The 20,292-nt window shown below is 40.1% G+C and overlaps 1 protein-coding gene across 2 annotated transcripts; it reads left to right on the top strand.

Moving 5' to 3' along the window:
- Nucleotides 1-2,174: 2,174 nt before the first annotated feature.
- Nucleotides 2,175-10,919, top strand: LOC135541829 (probable Bax inhibitor 1). 2 transcript variants are annotated; one of them, XM_064968239.1, is made up of 10 exons: nt 2,175-2,301; nt 3,791-3,889; nt 6,848-6,956; nt 7,179-7,299; nt 8,238-8,286; nt 8,379-8,476; nt 8,723-8,802; nt 8,984-9,084; nt 9,372-9,447; nt 9,723-10,919. In XM_064968239.1, exons 2-10 carry the CDS (start codon nt 3,834-3,836, stop codon nt 9,744-9,746), a joined length of 714 nt encoding a protein of 237 aa, XP_064824311.1. In that variant the 5' UTR covers nt 2,175-2,301; nt 3,791-3,833; the 3' UTR covers nt 9,747-10,919. The 2 variants fall into 2 exon arrangements, with proteins under 2 accessions (XP_064824311.1, XP_064824312.1); XM_064968240.1 differs by having other exon boundaries at nt 9,726-10,919.
- The last annotated feature ends 9,373 nt before the right edge of the window (nt 10,920-20,292 follow it).

Consider the following 20,292-nt stretch of genomic DNA (forward strand, 5'->3'; position numbering starts at 1 on the left):
CTTCAGTGAAAACTATGTACTGAGCAAATGTATTTTTTTTTTTTTTACCAAATTACACGATGACAGACCACGTATTCACCCTGCACACCCTAATTGACAAAGGGTCTGCTATACAAATTGATGGAAAGTGGTGTTGGGGGGGAAAAACATACAACATTCTAAAATCCAAGTAAACAAACAAGTGTGCAGTAAAAATGGAAAAAAAACACACAAATTTCTTTCCACAGGGCCGTGGGGTGAGACAGGGATGCAGCTTAAGCTTCACCCTCTTCAACATGTATATCAACGAATTGGCGAGGGCATTAGAAAAGTCTGCAGCACCCGGCCTCACCCTACTAGAATCTGAAGTCAAATGTCTACTGTTTGCTGATGATCTGGTGCTTCTGTCCCCAACCAAGGAGGGCCTACTGCAGCACCTAGGTCTTCTGCACAGATTCTGTCAGATCTGGGCCCTGACAGTAAATCTCAGTAAGACTAAAATAAGGGTGTTCCAAAAAAGGTCCAGTTGCCAGGACCACAAATACAAATTCCACCTCGACACCGTTGTCCTAGATAACACAAACAACTATACATACCTCGGCCTAAAAATCAGCGCCACAGGTAACTTCCACAAAGCTGTGAACGAGCTGAGACAAGGCAAGAAGGGCCTTCTATGCCATCAAAAGGAACATAAAATTCGACACACCAATTAGGATCTGGCTAAAAAATACTTGAATCAGTTATATAATTCATTGCCCTTCATGGTTGTGAGGTCTGGGATCCGCTCACCAACCAAGAGTTCACAAAATGGGACAAACACCAAATTGAGACGCTGCATGCAGAATTCTGCAAAAAATCCTCTGTGTACAACGTTAAACACCAAAAAATGCATGTAGAGCAGAATTAGGCCGATACCTGCTAATTATCAAAATCCCGAAAAGAGCCGTTAAATTCTACAACCACCTAAAAGTAAGAGATTCCCAAACCTTCCATAACAAAGCCATCACCTACAGAGAGATGAACCTGGAGAAGAGTCCCCTAAGCAAGCAAGCTGGTCCTGGGGCTCTGTTCACAAACACAAACAGACCCCATAGAGCCCCAGGACAGCCACACAATTAGATCGAACCAAATCAAGAGAAAACTAAAAGATAATTACTTGACACATTGGAAAGAATTAACAAATCAACGGAGCAAACTAGAATGCTATTTGGCCCTAAACAGAGAGTACACAGTGGCAGAATACCTGACCACTGTGACTGACCCAAACTTAAGGAAAGCTTTGACTATGTATAGACTCAGTGAGCATAGCCTTGCTATTGAGAAAGCTGGCTCTCAAGAGAAGACAGGCTTTGTGCACACTGCTCACAAAATGAGTTGGAAACTGAGCTGCACTACCTACCAAATGTAGAGACACATATTTCCCTCTGATTACACAGATCCACAAAGAATTCAAAAACAAACCCAACTTTGATAAACTCTTATATCTACTGGGTGAAATACCACAGTGTGCCATCACAGCAGCAAGATTTGTGACCTGTTGCCACAAGGGCAAACAGTGAAGAACAAACACCTTTGTAAATACATCCCATATTTATGTTTATTTATTTTCCATGTTGTACTATTTGCACATCATTACACTGTATATAGACATAATGTGACATTTGTAATGTCTTTATTATTTTGGGTCTTCTGTGAGTGAAACCCCCCCCCCAGTAATGTCAATTTTTATTGTTTTTTTTTACCCCACTTTTGTTTATTATCTACTTCACTTGCTTTGGCAATGTTGACATATGTTTCCCATGCCAATAAAGCCTTTAAATTGAAATTATATTAAAGAAAGGAGGAGCTCTGGCTAAAGTACGTAAAGAAGCTGCAAGACTATTCTACTCAAGATAGACCACAGCATTTCGTTTCAAATGGGAACAAATTCATAGTCATAGTGGGCAGAGCCAAGCACGCATTTATTTGATAGAAATCTAAACAACGCAATTTTTAAATAAACTTTTGCAAAGGTTAAATCTATAAAACTCAGTCCACTCTGTTCGTAACAGATTCTAGTTTAGGCAACAGTAAACGGTATTGAGATCAAATGTTTCATCGATGAGAACCTTTGCATAACTCCGGCCAAAATCCATCTCACTCCATCTTCTCCCACTGGGCTTCCTCTCATCGCCATATTTGGTAGTGAGCGGAAACGCCAACCGGATGCTTCACACTTGTACTAACAGTGAAATATCTGGCTCATCTGTGGAAACAGCTTGCCTTTCGTTAGCTATTTAAAAATCTATCTGTTGCTGATCGTTGTCCAAATATCACCGTCAGGTAATTTGTATTATATATAAAATGCAGCTATCCCGAAAGTTGTAAACGACACCTGCCCTTATGTTCGTTTTGACGTCTGACAATGAAAAACGTTGTTAGCCAATGTCGATGCTAACATAAACTAGCTAGTTAGTGGGCTTGTTCGACATTGCAGCCAACAGTGTAGGCGGCTACCGACTGATCTAAATAACTGTCCATTAAAATGTCTAGATCAGTCAGTCAATTCACCCATGCTACATTACGTTTTTGATGCTCTCGAACACGGCCAATGTTAGTTAGCTACCGTTTAAATAGTTGACTTTCTACTCACATTTTATTTATCCATAAAAATGATCTAACGTGATCCTGTTACCTGTTTTTTATGTAAAGGGTTGTGGTTAGCTATATTACAATAGGCAACTGTAATTAATCGGAGTGAAGTTGGCTAGTTTTAGATAACCTTACACGAAACGGCGAACAAGCTAAGTTTGTTTGAGTTACGCATGATTGGGTAAGGGCCTTCGTTAGCCAAGTTGTCGAGGATAGCGTGCTGGCATTAGATGTCTGGCTCTCATGACAGCGCCCCCTTCAACTAGCAATCTGTTTGGGAGCATCTAAGAGCTAGCTATTTTAGTTTACGATTACATTAAATAGCTAGATACATTAACAACGTAATCTGAAGTGAGTTAGTTAGCTTCCTGGTTGCACTATCCTCTTCCGCCACTAAAAGCACTTGCCGCGTTCATGTACTAGGTCGGAACTCGGAAATGTACGACTTGCTTACTGGTTGTCGTTATACGTGTGACGCGTTTAACCGTTTGGCAAGTCGTACAATTCCGAGTTTCCTCGTTCAGACTAGCAAATTAACATGGCAACTCATTTTGAATCAGTGCGTATGTGGCCTGAGGTCAATTGTCGACTCTTGTGCGATTACGACAAGGTTTCATTACGTTTGACAAAAGTGTTGACTTTGTTTACTGTAGGCCTAATTACCCGTAATAGTTTGTTACTCTGGGGGATTTTGGCCAAGGTGTATTAGCAACAGTTGCTTACCGATAACTAAGTAAATCTGAAACGTAGCCAGAGATGGTCATGGTGAGACTGAGTGCTATATAAGAATTGAACTCAGGAAGCCCCTTACCACAATCCCTTACAACCAAGTCAGTAAAAAGCTAAACCCCATCCCAGACCTTCGTAATGTCAGACTAATCATTACACGAATTATTGCTTTGCATAAGAGGAGGCTACATTCGTTCAATTTCAAACCCACACAGTTAACGTTAGCTGTCTATTTGTTCTGTCCAAGTATGTGATCCATAATATAAAGAATGAAGTGAAAAAAGTACTTTTGGCTCGGGTGATTCAGCCAGATATATTTTTTTCACTTTCATTCCAGGACATATAGCTCGTTCAAATTTGATTTAATTAAGAAGGCTGTTTTTATTTCAATTCATTACTGTACTAATCAACAGTAATGCCTAATGTCCATCACATATTTGTTTTGTTTCAGGAAATTTTACTCCAGGGACAGGGTCCAACCAAGTCCAGACAAGATGAACATGTTTGATCGGAAAATACATTTTGATTCCCTTTTTAAATTTTCCCAAATGTAAGTAACTTGCTTGGTTTACTATTTCCACACACTATCTGACAACATTAAGGAGACTTACGGGCATCATTAGTGTTGTCATCACGAGTCAGTCATTGAACAGAAGCAGTCTGTACTGGTCACTAACAGGCTTTGCTACTGTTGCAGGCATTGATGTGTTACTAAATTACAATATGACTAGATTAGTCCTAACTGATGAGTTGGACATTTTATGTTAAAATACATTTTCTGTAGAGCTAAACCTGTTCCTCATACAATAAAAACTCTCCCCTTGATCTCACCTCCTGCTCCACTCAGGCTTCAAGCATACCTGATTCTGGGTGGGTTGGGTGTAGAGATAGATCAATTCTCTGTTGATGTTAGGCTTTGTGGGTGTTGCATATGATGTGCACTACCGTTAAAACATTTGGGTTCACTTAGAAATGTCCTTGTTTTTGAAAGAAACGCTCATTTTGTACATTAAAATAACATCAAATTGATCAGAAATGCAGTGTAGACATTGTTAATGTTGTAAATTACTATTGTAGCTGGAAACGGCAGTTTTGTTAATGGAATATGTACATAGGCATACAGAGGCTCATTATCAGAAACCTTCACTCGTGTTCCAATGACACGTTGTGTTAGATAATCCAAGTTTATAATTTTAAAGGGCTATATGATCATTAAACACCCTTTTGCAATTATGTTAGCACAGCTGAAAACTGTTGTCCTGATTTAAAGAAGCAATAAAACTGTCCTTCTTTAGACTAGTTGAGTATCTGGAGAATCAACATTTGTGGGTTCAATTAGACCCAAAATGGCCAGAAACAAAACTTTCTTCTAAAACTTGTCAGTCTATTCTTGTTCTGAGAAATGAAGGCTATTCCATGCCAGAAATTGCCAAGAAACTGAAGATCTCATACAACGCTGTGTACTACTCCCTTCACAGAACAGAGCAAACTGGCCCTAACCAGAATAGAAAGAGGAGTGGGAGTCCCCAGTGCACAACTGAGCTAGAGGACAAGTACATTAGACTGTCTAGTTTGAGAAACAGACACCTCACAATTCCTGAACAGGCAGTTTCATTAAATAGTACCCGCAAAACATCAGTCTCAACGTCAACAGTGAAGAGGCGACTCCGGGATGCTGGCCTTCTAGGCAGAGTTCCTCTGTCAAGTGTCTGTTCGACCATCTTAATCTTTTCTTTTTATTGGCCAGTCTGGAATATGGCTTTTTCTTTGCAACTCTGCCTGAGACATGAGATACATAGAGAAGATTAAGAGAGATGTGTATGTGCATGTATATACAGTTGAAGTCAGAAGTTTACATATTTCGGTTGGAGTCATTAAAACTCGTTTTTCAATCAGTCCACACATTTCTTGTTAACAAACTGTAGTTTTGGAAAGTCTGTTAGGACATCTACTTTGTACATGACACAAGTATTTTTTTCCAACAATTGTTTACATACAGATTATTTCACTTAAAGTTCACTGTATCGCAATTCCAGTGGGTCAGAAGTTTACATACACTAAGTTGACTGTGCCATTAAACAGCTTGGAAAATTTCCATAAAATTATGTCATGGCTTTAGAAGCTTCTGATGGGCTAATTGACATCATTTGAGTCAATTGGAGGTGTACCTGTGGATGTATTTCAAGGCCTACCTTCAAACTCAGTGCCTCTTTGCTTGACATCATGGGAAAATCAAAAGAAATCAGCCAGGACTTCAGAAAAAAACATTGTAGACCTCCACAAGTCTGGTTCATCCTTGGGAGCAATTTCCAAACTCCTGTAGGTACCACATTCATCTGTACAAACAATAGTACGTAAGTATAAACCCCATGGGACCACGCAGCCGTCGTACCGCTCAGGAAGGAGACGCGATCTGTCACCTAGACATGAACATACTTTGGTGAGAAAAGTGCAAATCAGTCCCAGAACTTAAGCAAAGGACCTTGGGAAGATGCTGGAGGAAACGGGTACAAAAGTATCGACATCCACAGTAAACAAGTCCAATATCGACATAACCTGAAAGGCTGCTCTGCAAGGAAGAAGCCACTGCTCCAAAACCGCCATTAAAAAATAAAAGCCAGACTATGGATTGCAACTGCCCATGGAGAAATAGAACTGTTTGGCCATATTGACCATCGTTATGTTTGGAGGAAAAAGGGGGAGGCTTGCAAGCTGAAGAACATCATCCCAACCGTGAAGCATGGGGCTGGCAGCATCATGTTGTGGGGGTGCTTTGCTGCAAGAGGGACTGGTGCACTTCACAAAATAGACAGCATCATGAGGAAAGGAAAATTATGTGGATATATTGAAGCAACATCTTAAGACATCAGTCAGGAAGTTAAAGCTTGGTTGCAAATGGGTCTCCCAAATGGAAAGTGACCCCAAGCATACTTCCAAAGTTGTGGCAAAATGGCTTAAGGACAACAAAGTCAAGGTATTGGAGTGGCCATCACAAAGCCCTGACCTCAATCCTGTAGAAAATATGTGGGCAGAACTGAAAAAGCGTGTGTGTGCAAGGAGGCCTACAAACCTGACTCAGTTACACCAGCTCTGTCAGGAGGAATGGGCCAAAATTCACCCAACTTATTGTGGGATGCTTGTGGAAGGCTACCTGAAACATTTGACCCAAGTTAAACAATTTAAAGGCAATGCTACCAAATACTAATTGAGTGTATGTAAACTTTTGACCCACTGGGAATGTGATGAAAGAAATAAAAGCTGAAATAAATAATTCTCTCTACTATAATTTGGACATTTTACATTCTTAAAATAAAGTGGTGAGCCTAACTGGCCTAAGACAGGGAATTGTTACTAGGATTAAATGTCAGGAATTGTGAAACTGAGTTTAAATGTATTTGGCTAAGGTGTATGTCAACTTCCAACTTTGTGTGTGTGTGTGTATGCGCGCACACACACACGTATGTGTCTGTGTGTTCCTCATACAGTACAACTCTCCCTTCTGTCTCAGCTCCCGCTCCACTCAGCTGCACCTGAAGAATGTCTACTCCAGCCTGGCCCTGTGCATGTTTGTGGCTGCAGCTGGAGCCTACGTCCACGTCATCACCAGACTATTCCAGGTAAATGGAGATAATGGTAGCCATAGGAACAAGTACAACCAAGCTGAAGCACTCTATTAGTGTTGTAACTATGAAGAACACTCAAGTTTGGGGTAGATTTCGCAAAAGAGGGCCATATAACATATGATTGTGTGGTAATGTTTCGCATTAACTGGTAATTGACAATCACCATTTATCTTATTACATTATAATAACTGTTGCTGTGTGTTTTATGTCCATTAGGGTGGGCTGTTGACAATAATGGGCTCCCTGGCCATGATGGTCTGGCTGACGATGACCCCCCACTGCCCTCAGACGGAGAAGAAGAGACTGGCTATCCTCTCTGGCTTTGCCTTCTTCACAGGTAATCTCTTGTGGACAGATCTACGTAAATATAACTGGTAACGTAGAATCTGTCGGGAAGGAATGGGACGCGTAGGATAACGAGCAGCAGTAGTTTCGTTGTTTGGGTTTTCCTTCACTGGTTATTTGGACAATCACGATTTCGCAGGTGTTAGCATTTTTGGGAGGGGACATTCAGCCCCGTAACTTGCAAAGAGGGGGTGGAGCTCCTCGTTCCAGTTCCGCTCTGTTTTAGCATCTCTTGATCCCTTCTCTTAACACCTATGGACCCAGAACTTAATTGAGCAGCTGAGCAATTACACAAGACTTTAGTTCTGGGTTAACCAAGGTCACTTGACATCTGATTACCAAGGTCACTTGACATCTGATTACCAAGGTCACTTGACATCTGATTACCAAGGTCACTTGACATCTGATTACCAAGGTTACTTGACATCTGATTACCAAGGTTACTTGACATCTGATTACCAAGGTTACTTGACATCTGATTACCAAGGTTACTTGACATCTGATTACCAAGGTTACTTGACATCTGATTACCAAGGTTACTTGACATCTGATTACCAAGGTTACTTGACATCTGATTACCAAGGTTACTTGACATTTGATTACCAAGGTTACTTGGCATCTGCCTCATAGCGCTGTCAGAAAAGGGCCTACACTGTGTGTGTGTGTGTGTGTTTGTGTGTGTGTGTGTGTGTGTGTACTTTTTCACTCACCCTCATGCATTTTAAAAGCTTTGGATTGGTGCAAACATGGCTGGAGGGAGTTACCACCATATTCCTTACACCAGTCCATTATTTTTAATAAATCCTTGAGGGGGAGGGTACGAGTGCACACGTCCAAAGAAGGGTAGAGAATCTAAACGCAGCCTATGTATTTTTAGCTATTGTAGTGGTCATGTGCTGATATTTTGTTTTGTTTTCGTCTTCATTCCAGGTGTTGGTTTGGGCCCAACCATGGATTACATAATCTCTATTAACCCTAGGTAAAATGACAATGATCTGTAAGTAGCTAGTTTCCTTTTGACTGAAGGTTTTTTCTAAATGTTTCTCATATCTACTCTCCTTCTCCGACCAGCATCATAGTTACAGCCTTCCTGGGGACCTCCATCATCTTTGTGTGCTTCACACTGAGTGCTCTTTACGCCCAGCGTAGGAGCTTCCTCTTCCTCTGGGGTAAAGTGTTGTCTGCTGCTAACCACATTGTGTAATGTAAAGGAATTGAAACTATAGAACGTAAACTTGCACACCTTGACGTGCTACTAGGTCAGATACATGGAGAAAATAGTATAGTCATTACCAGTGTCCTGGAGTTTTATTTTTTATTAAGGGACTGAAACTAATCACTCTGGTTTTAGTGAAACTGTACTGTTGTACAAAATAAATGTTACTAAATTAAAACACCCCATGTCTGCCTTTCAGGTACTCTGACATCCGGATTGTCCATCCTGCTCCTGGTCTCTTTCCTCAACATGTTCCTGGGGTCTGTCATGTTGTTCAAGGTAAGAGGAAAACAACCTACTATAGTCTATATGTTTGCATTGTTTTGAATAATAATAATAATAATAATAATACTATACACAGTGCTGTTCAACACTACTCTTCATGGACTTAGTTATAGTATGACTTACAGAATGTGTGCTAGTTGTCATTTTTACCAATCAAGCGTTTTTGTGTGTGTAGGCTCACATATACCTTGGCCTGGCCATCATGTGTGGATTTGTGCTGTTTGACACTCAACTCATCATTGAGAAGGCTGAGATGGGAGACAAAGACTACATATGGTAATGGGGACACACTCTCTGGACCTGGTGAAGAGGGTGGGGGACTAGTTGTTGAAACAGTCTTTTGCCATTGTGATCTGGAATTTACAAATGTGCATGGGTGTGTCTGTCAGGCCATGCAATCTTTCCTTATCTAACACAGTAAAACGTAGAGTAGGGTATACAATGCAATTGGTATGGACTTGGTATTATGTAGCCTGTGTCAATAGCTTGGCTCTTTTACAATGAGCTTTTCAAGTGTTTTATAAGATATTTGTTAACTCTTTTCTCTCTTCACCCTATTGAAGGCACTCTGTAGATCTCTTCTTGGACTTTGTGACTATCTTCAGGAAGCTAATGGTTATTCTGGCCATGAATGAGAAGGTACAATACTGGCAAGGGTGCTCTAACACAGTGCATTTTTATATAGTATACCAACTATACTATACTTCCACTAACTCTTATACACATTGCTATGTTTTGAACAATCTAATAACATGCACATAGGACCAGAAAGCATCTTAAATACTATGTATGATTAACCAGCATAGTGTACCTTATAGTAATCTTGTACTTGCACTGCCAGGTTAATAATGGTTTGAGGTTAGTTAGGTGAGAATTTGTCTGTTTAATGTATTGAAAATATGTTATTTATTTAGCAGGACAACAAGAAGAAGAAGTAAATTAAGTGGAGGAAAGATCTGTGACCTGGAATTGCATCAGGAGTGCGTCTGGTGCATTCGCCTTAACTGCTTGATCATTATGAATTATTTAGACCATGATTTGATTTTGTTCTTTGGTATAATGTCTTAATTTTTAGGAACCGATTGGTTGCATTTGGAATTTGACTTTGGCATAAGGTTTGATGTCTTTGAGCTTTGATGTAAAGATCTAGAAGTCCCATTTTGAAGGGACCGTGTAGTTGCTTTGAAGTAATTAACACACTTATTTTGATAGTTATTTTCACATTGTGTTGAGGAGACGATTATATATAAAAAAAAAAAATTCCATGTGAACAATGCCTCAAATGATTAAAGACCACTTTTTATATACCTACTGATAAGTACAATAATAGTTTGCATTTGTGGGACCTCTTCAGCAGCTGTTAATATAATGGAAATGGATACATTTACTGCAAAGAGGATGATAATTCTGTGAATATTATCTGTTCAGTTGGGAATTCTGCCACTTAAATAACCCCCCACACCATATTCGTCTCATAACGATGACATCGCAGGATTTCAGCGTTGTGATGAATGAAGAACATGAGTTCGTAGGGTGGTCATTTACATGGTTTATCATTGTTATTAGCATACCGGTATAACAAATATTACTACTTCTATTACAGTACAATCCCTTTCTAGGACGTTTATTTTATGTCTGTTAACTGATCAGAGTAATTTACTGGTTTCATTTAAGACATTGCCTTTCTCAAAGTGAGGATGCTCTTATATCAGTATTTTTATTTTGTAGGTTGTCATTTAGGGGATGTTCTCAGTTTTTTTTATAAGATGCAAACGATTGCATTCGAGGATTTTACTCATGTTAAATATCCAGACCTGGCCCAAAGCACCTCAATCAACATAAAAAATGATTGCTATAGGAGTTGTATGGTAATTACTAATGGTGTTGTCCGCTATGGTGTCTAGAAAGTGATATATATTGATTGACTTGTGTTGAGAAGTGTAATATATTTTTCCAGATATTTCTTTTGTCAAGCTCGTTTTCTTTTCCTTACAAAAAAAAGATTCAGTGCTTGAAACGGGTGAACAGTAGAGAACCTGTGTTTCATGTGCTATGGATTTTATTTTATGTATTGAGGTGAAATGAAATAAATAAATCCCACTCATCATAAAGGAATGTCCAGGAGTAACAAAATTGATTTACAAGGTGCACTTACAGTTGAATTGAGAAGTAATCTCTTGTGACAGGGGTTATGGGATTAATTGAGAAGTAATCTCTTGTGACAGGGGTTATGGGATTAATTGAGAAGTAATCTCTTGTGACAGGGGTTATGGGATTAATTGAGAAGTAATCTCTTGTGACAGGGGTTATGGGATTAATTGAGAAGGTATGGCATTTCTGCCAAATTCAAACTATTCCAGTCAATTCAGTCACTGAAGCACATGGCATAGCATCCAATTACCAGTCAGAACTAGTCCTCTTCTACCCATTAACTCTTCGTCCTTGGCTAAAGGATGAGCTTTTACGACTGTTTCTTCCTTGATGTTGAGGGGAATCAAGATGCAGGGAAATTAACGGTTTCCATTCTGATATGTGTCATATTCCTTAGGCTTTCAACATTGGTTGAATGACATTGAACAGTCAAAGATCCTCCCTGCTAGGCTTTATTTTCTTAAAGTGCCAATAACAATACAGGTTTACCAAACTATTACTTCTCATCTGAGGATTTTACGGTTTCAAAAATTAAATAACTGCTCTCTTATACTGTGAAAACTTTTGCTTTTCCAGGAATTGCTGTTTTAAATCTGCAAAATTAATGTAAGAATAAAAACGTGTTAAAATAAGGTTTAAATCAATGGGACTTGTAATTTATGTTCATTGATTTTTTTTAATGGGTTGCAAAGTATCACACACTTCCCAAGGTTTTTTAAATCCTTAGTCTATTGACACACCTGTGCATCAATCTAATTAACATGATAAAAACATCCCCATCAAAATCTGTCAGTTTAAGATTATTATTTTTTGCATGGGCTTCATCTCAATCCACCACATTTACATTTACATTTAAGTCATTTAGCAGACGCTCTTATCCAGAGCGACTTACAAATTGGTGAATTCACCTTCTGACATCCAGTTGCAAGCAATACCCATCAGATCATGCTGCCTTTGTCAGCATTCCACATCAGCCTTTGTCAGCCTTCCACATCAGCCTTCCACAGCCTTCCACATCAGCCTTTGTCAGCCTTCCACATCAGCCTTTGTCAGCCTTCCACATCAGCCTTTGTCAGCCTTCCACATCAGCCTTTGTCAGCCTTCCACAGCCTTCCACATCAGCCTTTGTCAGCCTTCCACATCAGCCTTTGTCAGCCTTCCACAGCCTTCCACATCAGCCTTTGTCAGCCTTCCAAATCTGCGGTGGAAAGTGGCTACAGGACATCCCAAAAGTCGGTATTCTCACAAAAACCTCTGTAGCATCCTAACAGTTTGGCCTTGGGGTAACTATTTTGACCACGATGGAAAGAGTCCTGTGGGACTCGCCTGAAGTCAGTACCACCGATGTGGCAACTTCTGTCTTTACCGTCCAAACTGTTTGGACAACAAACTAATATGCTAATTTGCTCTTCAACCCCCACAAGTGTCTTGGGACTTGTCTCAAGGTAACCCATACAGATGTCATGGGACTTGCCTCAAGGTAACCCATACAAATGTCATGAGACTTGTCTCAAGGTAACCCATACAAATGTCATGAGACTTGTCTCAAGGTAACCCATACAAATGTCATGGGACTTGTCTCAAGGTAACCCATACAAATGTCATGAGACTTGTCTCAAGGTAACCCATACAAATGTCATGGGACTTGTCTCAAGGTAACCCATACAAATGTCATGAGACTTGTCTCAAGGTAACCCATACAAATGTCATGGGACTTGTCTCAAGGTAACCCATACAAATGTCATGGGACTTGTCTCAAGGTAACCCATACAAATGTCATGGGACTTGTCTCAAGGTAACCCATACAAATGTCATGAGACTTGTCTCAAGGTAACCCATACAAATGTCATGGGACTTGTCTCAAGGTAACCCATACAAATGTCATGGGACTTGTCTCAAGGTAACCCATACAAATGTCATGGGACTTGTTTCAAGGTAACCCCTACAAATGTCATGGGACTTGTCTCAAGGTGTAACCCATACAAATGTCATGGGACTTGTCTCAAGGTAACCCCTACAAATGTCATGGGACTTGTCTCAAGGTAACCCCTACAAATGTCATGGGACTTGTCTCAAGGTAACCCATACAAGTGTCATGGGACTTGTCTCAAGGTGTAACCCATACAAATGAATGGAGGTAGTTTTGTGGCAACAAAAAAGCGGTTAAATATGTAAAAAAATATATCATTTCCTAAGCTTTCTTATCTCCTAGATATGAGGACAGACACTTAAACCATATTCCTTATGATTTATTTTTAGACTGTCTTTTTTTGCCATGTATGAATGTGTTATTCAATGTGTTTCTATGGGCTATAGTAGTAAAGGCCAAATTCAATATTTTCTTTTTTAAATATATTTTTTGATACATAATGGTTCTACAATTCAAAATCAAATTGCTTAATGATCCATGGTTTGAGCATCTTAAAACAATTATATATGTTATCTTTGTAGACCAATTTCACTTCTGTTTGTCATTCTTTTTGGTCAATGGAGCCATATGTGTCAGTCAGCCCTCTTGGTAGATTGTAGAATCTCTGTCTACAGTAGACCTAGTTTTTCCAGTCATCTCTCAGGGCAGTGTCTATTGGCTCCAACGCAAGGCATCTCCACATCTGAGAACCTTCTATCCAATCCAGCCAATACTAGTGTCCACATCAGGGAAGTGTTCCCATGGCAACAGTGATGATGAGGAGAGTAGTGGGTCTAGTGGGAGGATGGGTGGGGGCCAGGGAAATCCTGGGTGGGCGGGGTCCGTTGCAGAGGGGGGTGTTACAGCAGCTGATGCAGACAGAGCCCACCCGACCCGGGACGCAGAAGGACTGATACCCTGCTGATACGATCAGACAGGTGGAGAAAGAGGCACAGGTCTTCCTGTAGGACACACCTGGAGAGAGAGAACACTGAAACATCAAAATCAAAGCCAAACATTACACAAGTCAAAGGGTGCAATTTTGTTTGTTATTGTAAAACAACAAAGATATTTGTTTTTATATTACTATTAACCCTGCTAGAATGGATTCAGACTTGGCAGCAAAAAAAGTCCACCAGGCTCACCATTTTCACCCACAATCACCTCCTTCTGACAGGCATTCTGGATGTTTGCTGTGCAGTTGACAATGAACTTTGGAGCTGAACAGTCATTGTCCAACAGAGTCTCTTCACAGTGGTAACACTGCATCTGAAAAGGCCAGCCTGACACACACGCATGCGTAAAATACATGGAAGGAAACATCTAGTTATGGTGCAATACAACATGGAAGCGCATTAACGTGTTTCCAAGCAACGTCCATGGAGATAAATGCAGTGCAGAATATCCACAAGAGGGAGCCATTTCCTTCTGTTGATGCCTCTATTCCTTCTCTAATACGAAGACATGACCATTTGCTAGTACCCTTTTCAATTAGCATGGGTTTAAACCCTCTAAAAATGCTACAGCTATTGCTTTTACACTGTTTATCGTTTTAACACCATATTATTATGACCACTGTCTCAGCAAAAAAGGGAGCGATCATCACATGCACCTTCAAGTTTGAAAGCTATCCAATCACTGCCAAGATACAGATAATCATTAGTATTACGAATCCTTGGCAATCAGTAGTCATCCAGCTCTGATTAACATAGATGTTTGGAGTTGATCTGTTGTTCATCCTCTGACTATCTGGCGCTATGGTAGACGGCATCCAAAGGTTTAAGAGTAGAGGGTAATGCAATCTGTTATGCCAGCATGATCTGATGGGTATTGCTTGCAACTCATGAACAACATTATAGCAGCACGTTGTAAAACACATATCTCTATACAGCTCCACTATTTTGAAATCGTATTACTGTTTTTCTGTGTGGTTGCATCCTATATGCATGGTACACATTGATCTGTCTGTCTGTCTGTCTGTCTGTAAGGTCATCTACCATAAATAATAATCCAAAGTGGCCACATATTCAGTATTATTATTGCATTATCCATATTTCAAACAAAGAGATTAACTGGTCTAACTATAGGCTCATGCTGTTGGAGCAGAAATGATTCATGCGTCTGTCTAAATGACAGAGACTGGTTTCACGATTTTGTGTTTATGACAGGTTGCCTCAGACTTCAAAGGTAAAACAAGTTAAATAAAGCATTCACTTCTGTCAATGTTCGTAATTGTGCATGGTTAGCTTAAATTTAAAACGATTGCATACATATTTAGTCTACATTTTAGTTTAGAAAGTAAAATAAAATACATTTGTGAGAAGCCTTCCCACGCCTAAAGGCTATATTCTTAATTTGAGAGATTTTAGGGCACCGAGGCAATAATTGAGAAAATAATCAATACTGGGGATTGAAAATATTATACATAATATAAATAAACCTACACTGAACTGTACAAACGGGAAACAGTAGATATGTACCTGAGCAGAGGACGCATCCACATAGAGAAGCGAGGAGAACAAACGATTGCATCTTCCATAAACTCCATCAAAAGGTTACTGTGTCTCCCCAAAAAATACTACCCAGGTGTAAGGTTAGGCTAGACTTTAATTCACGCCTGATAAAGTATAGTGGAAGCAGCAATATCACCAGTAAGCGTCCAGTAGCCGAAATTGGTTCGAGTGGGTAGGCTTGCGTTTCCTAACTTGGATGCGGTGAGTGCGCTCTTGTGGGCAATCAATCTCAGAGTGCTGTGTGTAGTGAAGTACAATTCGCAAACGATTCGTTTCTTTTGAACAACTCTTTTTACTGACTCGAGGGTCATGATTCATTTTTCTGAGTGACTCGTTCATTTTAGTCGTACATTGACCTGCTAGTGCTGGTCGCAATGGGCCCTACAGGAGGATTAATAGCAAATGTATGCTTGATCTGTAAATGTGTCCGGAGACTCCATTTGGAGGGTGTGACGCAATTGCGAAACTTCCAGTGGCATGCAGAGGCCAAATTGTGCTCTGTACTGCATCGCTGTGCAGCTCCTAAATGTTGTAGGGCTCTGCATGACCAATCCGACGTCTGAAGTTGCCGTACATAATTTACCGTGATACAGCCACCAAAAACATCAGGGCTTTCAGAATTCTTGCGCTTAGTGGAGCAGAGCTATTGCGAAGGAAGTTGTCAAGGAAGTGAGTTTGTGTTCAAAAGCACTGCATGGTCAATCTGTCGTCTGCATTGGGTTTGCTGCATTTAGGGTGACACTGCCTATGCAGAAGTCAGGGCATTCATACTTCTGACACTTCGCCGAGCACCACAGAGCTGTTGTGAATGAAGTCGTCAAGGAAGTGAATTTAAGTTTATACAGGACGTCCTGCCCTCACCTACTGTCAACCAATCATGTCAACGCAGTGCTATTGCCCTCTACATTTAATAAATAATATTTTTTAAATAATATTTGTTATTTTGAACAACAAATCAATACATAAAGCACCTGAGGGAACACGAGCATACATAGATTACAAACAATGGACAATCGAGCTAGGGGGTACAATATCACATTACAATTACACAAGGACCTTAACGGACATGCATATACTTACAATTCTAACAGCTTTTTTTGTTAGAAGAGCATTTAACCGTCTTAAAATACAGTTCAATTTATTTTTGTAGGGTAAGAAAATGTGGTTTTCTATTTGTAAATTTACATTTGTGTATATGAAATTTGGCCAAAAGAATAATGAAATTAATTACATAAAAATGTTTCATCTTATTTCTATTGTATGTAAAGAATACAAACAGTACATCTCTCCACAATAGTGTAAAATCTTCATAAATGTGTTCAATTATAAACCTACTGATGTCTTGCCACAGTTTTCTTACATGCACACAATGCCAAAAAAGATGCAACACTGTTTCTGGGTGGTCATTACAAAAGGAGCAATTTGAGTTGATGTTTTCCTTAAACTTCTTCATATAGTGGTTGGCAGGATAATATTTATGAATAATTTTAAAGGAAACTTCCTTAATTTTGTTAACAGGTAGGTATGTGTGTGGCAACATCCACACTTTTTTCCAACAGATAATATCAATAAATCCATTCCAATAAGGCATGACATACGGTTTGCATACAACATCCTGCTGAAACAAGGTTTGTATCGCTCTGTTGTTGAATGGGCCAAAAGAGAAACAAATCTTTCCTACTGATGAGTCAACAGGGTCAACGGAAGGTAGGCTCTGAGGATCAGGTCTCCACACGAATGAATAATAAAGCAACACCTGAGGGAATGGCATCTAAAACAATTGCAAAATCTTTAGGTGTTACAGGGACCTTGTAAAGTGATAAGAATTCTTTATAACTGAGTAAAATACCCTCTGCATTTACCAGTTGGCTCACCAATATAATATTATTTCGGAACCAATATTCTAAAAACAAAAAAGTACTTTTATACAATATATCCCCATTATTCCATATATAATATCTGTGTGGATAAAAATTGTGTTTATAAATTAAGGACCATGACAAGAATACCTGCCGATGAAAAGCAGAAAGTTTCACTGGAACTTTGTCAATATTATAATTGCAAAACAACATGAAGTTAAGGCCACCAAAAGTAGAGAAGATGTGATGAGGAATAAAATTCCAGATAGAAGTGGGTCTTAGGAATTGTTTTATCCAATTGATTTTAAAAGTATTTTTTAAAGTAGTAAAGTCCAGAAGATTCAGCCCACCATTCTCATAAGTGTTCATTACAACAGTTTTCCTAAGGTAATAGGTATGATTTCTCCACATAAAGTTGAAAAGCATCTGGTCTATCTCCTTGCTTATTTTACTGTCAAGATATAAAGATGGAGTGCCATATGTTAGTCTAGAGATACCTTCAGCCTTGGTTATTAGTACTCTACCTTTTAAACATAAGTCCCTCTGTAGCCATTGATTTAGCTTTTTCTGGGGTTTTTTAATAAGAGGGTTAAAATTTAGTAAGCCTCTAGACTTCTGATCCTTTGTAATGGTTATGCCTAAATATGTAAGTTCTTACTTTACTGGAATACCATAATATGAAGGTGTCACACAATCTTTGACAGCTATGAGTTCACATTTATTAATGTTATGATATATACCAGACGCTTTGGAAAAGGATTGTATCACATTGATCGATATGGGAATTTGGTTAGCGTCTTTCAGAAAAAGTGTAGTATCATCAGCCAGCTGGCTTATAATAATTTCTTTACCAGCTATGGAAATACCTTGTACAGGACTATTATTTAAAGAATTTGCAAGAATTTGGGTGATTTAATAAAAACAGGTACGGAGAGATAGGACAACCTTGCCAAATTCCTCTCTTTAACTCAAATCTAGGTGAGGTGCCATATTTCAATTTGATAGAGCTTTTACCATTTGCATAGAGAGTCTTAATAGCCTTACAGAAAAAATCCCCAAAGCCAAGTCTCTCAAGGGAGTGGAAGAGAAACTCATGCTCTACTGTGTCAAATGCTTTATAAAAATCTAAAAATAATATGAAGCTATCCTCAGTTATTAGGTCTGAGTAGTCAAGTACAGTGCCTTGCGAAAGTATTCGGCCCCCTTGAACTTTGTGACCTTTTGCCACATTTCAGGCTTCAAACATAAAGATATAAAACTGTATTTTTTTGTGAAGAATCAACAACAAGTGGGACACAATCATGAATTGGAACGACATTTATTGGACATTTCAAACTTTTTTTAACAAATCAAAAACTGAAAAATTGGGCGTGCAAAATTATTCAGCCCCCTTAAGTTAATACTTTGTAGCGCCACCTTTTGCTGCGATTACAGCTGTAAGTCGCTTGGGGTATGTCTCTATCAGTTTTGCACATCGAGAGACTGACATTTTTTCCCATTCCTCCTTGCAAAACAGCTCGAGCTCAGTGAGGTTGGATGGAGAGCATTTGTGAACAGCAGTTTTCAGTTCTTTCCACAGATTCTCGATTGGATTCAGGTCTGGACTTTGACTTGGCCATTCTAACACCTGGATATGTTTATTTTTGAACCATTCCATTGTAGATTTTGCTTTATGTTTTGGATCATTGTCTTGTTGGAAGACAAATCTCCGTCCCAGTCTCAGGTCTTTTGCAGACTCCATCAGGTTTTCTTCCAGAATGGTCCTGTATTTGGCTCCATCCATCTTCCCATCAATTTTAACCCTCTTCCCTGTCCCTGCTGAAGAAAAGCAGGCCCAAACCATGATGCTGCCACCACCATGTTTGACAGTGGGTATGGTGTGTTCAGGGTGATGCGCTGTGTTGCTTTTACGCCAAACATAACGTTTTGCATTGTTGCCAAAAAGTTCAATTTTGGTTTCATCTGACCAGAGCACCTTCTTCCACATGTTTGGTGTGTCTCCCAGGTGGCTTGTGGCAAACTTTAAACGACACCTTTTATGGATATCTTTAAGAAATGGCTTTCTTCTTGCCACTCTTCCATAAAGGCCAGATTTGTGCAATATACGACTGACTGTTGTCCTATGGACAGAGTCTCCCACCTCAGCTGTAGATCTCTGCAGTTCATCCAGAGTGATCATGGGCCTCTTGGCTGCATCTCTGATCAGTCTTCTCCTTGTATGAGCTGAAAGTTTAGAGGGACGGCCAGGTCTTGGTAGATTTGCAGTGGTCTGATACACCTTCCATTTTACATTTACATTTAAGTCATTTGGCAGACGCTCTTATCCAGAGCGACTTACAAATTGGTGAATTCACCTTATGACATCCAGTGGAACAGCCACTTTACAATAGTGCATCTAAATCATTTAAGGGGGGGGGGTGAGAAGGATTACTTTATCCTATCCTGGGTATTCCTTAAAGAGGTGGGGTTTCAGGTGTCTCCGGAAGGTGGTGATTGACTCCGCTGTCCTGGCGTCGTGAGGGAGTTTGTTCCACCATTGGGGGGCCAGAGCAGCGAACAGTTTTGACTGGGCTGAGCGGGAACTGTACTTCCTCAGTGGTAGGGAGGCGAGCAGGCCAGAGGTGGATGAACGCAGTGCCCTTGTTTGGGTGTAGGGCCTGATCAGAGCCTGGAGGTACTGCGGTGCCGTTCCCCTCACAGCTCCGTAGGCAAGCACCATGGTCTTGTAGCGGATGCGAGCTTCAACTGGAAGCCAGTGGAGAGAGCGGAGGAGCGGGGTGACGTGAGAGAACTTGGGAAGGTTGAACACCAGACGGGCTGCGGCGTTCTGGATGAGTTGTAGGGGTTTAATGGCACAGGCAGGGAGCCCAGCCAACAGCGAGTTTCAGTAATCCAGACGGGAGATGACAAGTGCCTGGATTAGGACCTGCGCCGCTTCCTGTGTGAGGCAGGGTCATACTCTGCGGATGTTGTAGAGCATGAACCTACAGGAACGGGCCACCGCCTTGATGTTAGTTGAGAACGACAGGGTGTTGTCCAGGATCACGCCAAG

Source organism: Oncorhynchus masou, chromosome 6, assembly GCF_036934945.1.
Source record: "Oncorhynchus masou masou isolate Uvic2021 chromosome 6, UVic_Omas_1.1, whole genome shotgun sequence".
Taxonomy (NCBI): Eukaryota; Metazoa; Chordata; class Actinopteri; order Salmoniformes; family Salmonidae; genus Oncorhynchus; species Oncorhynchus masou.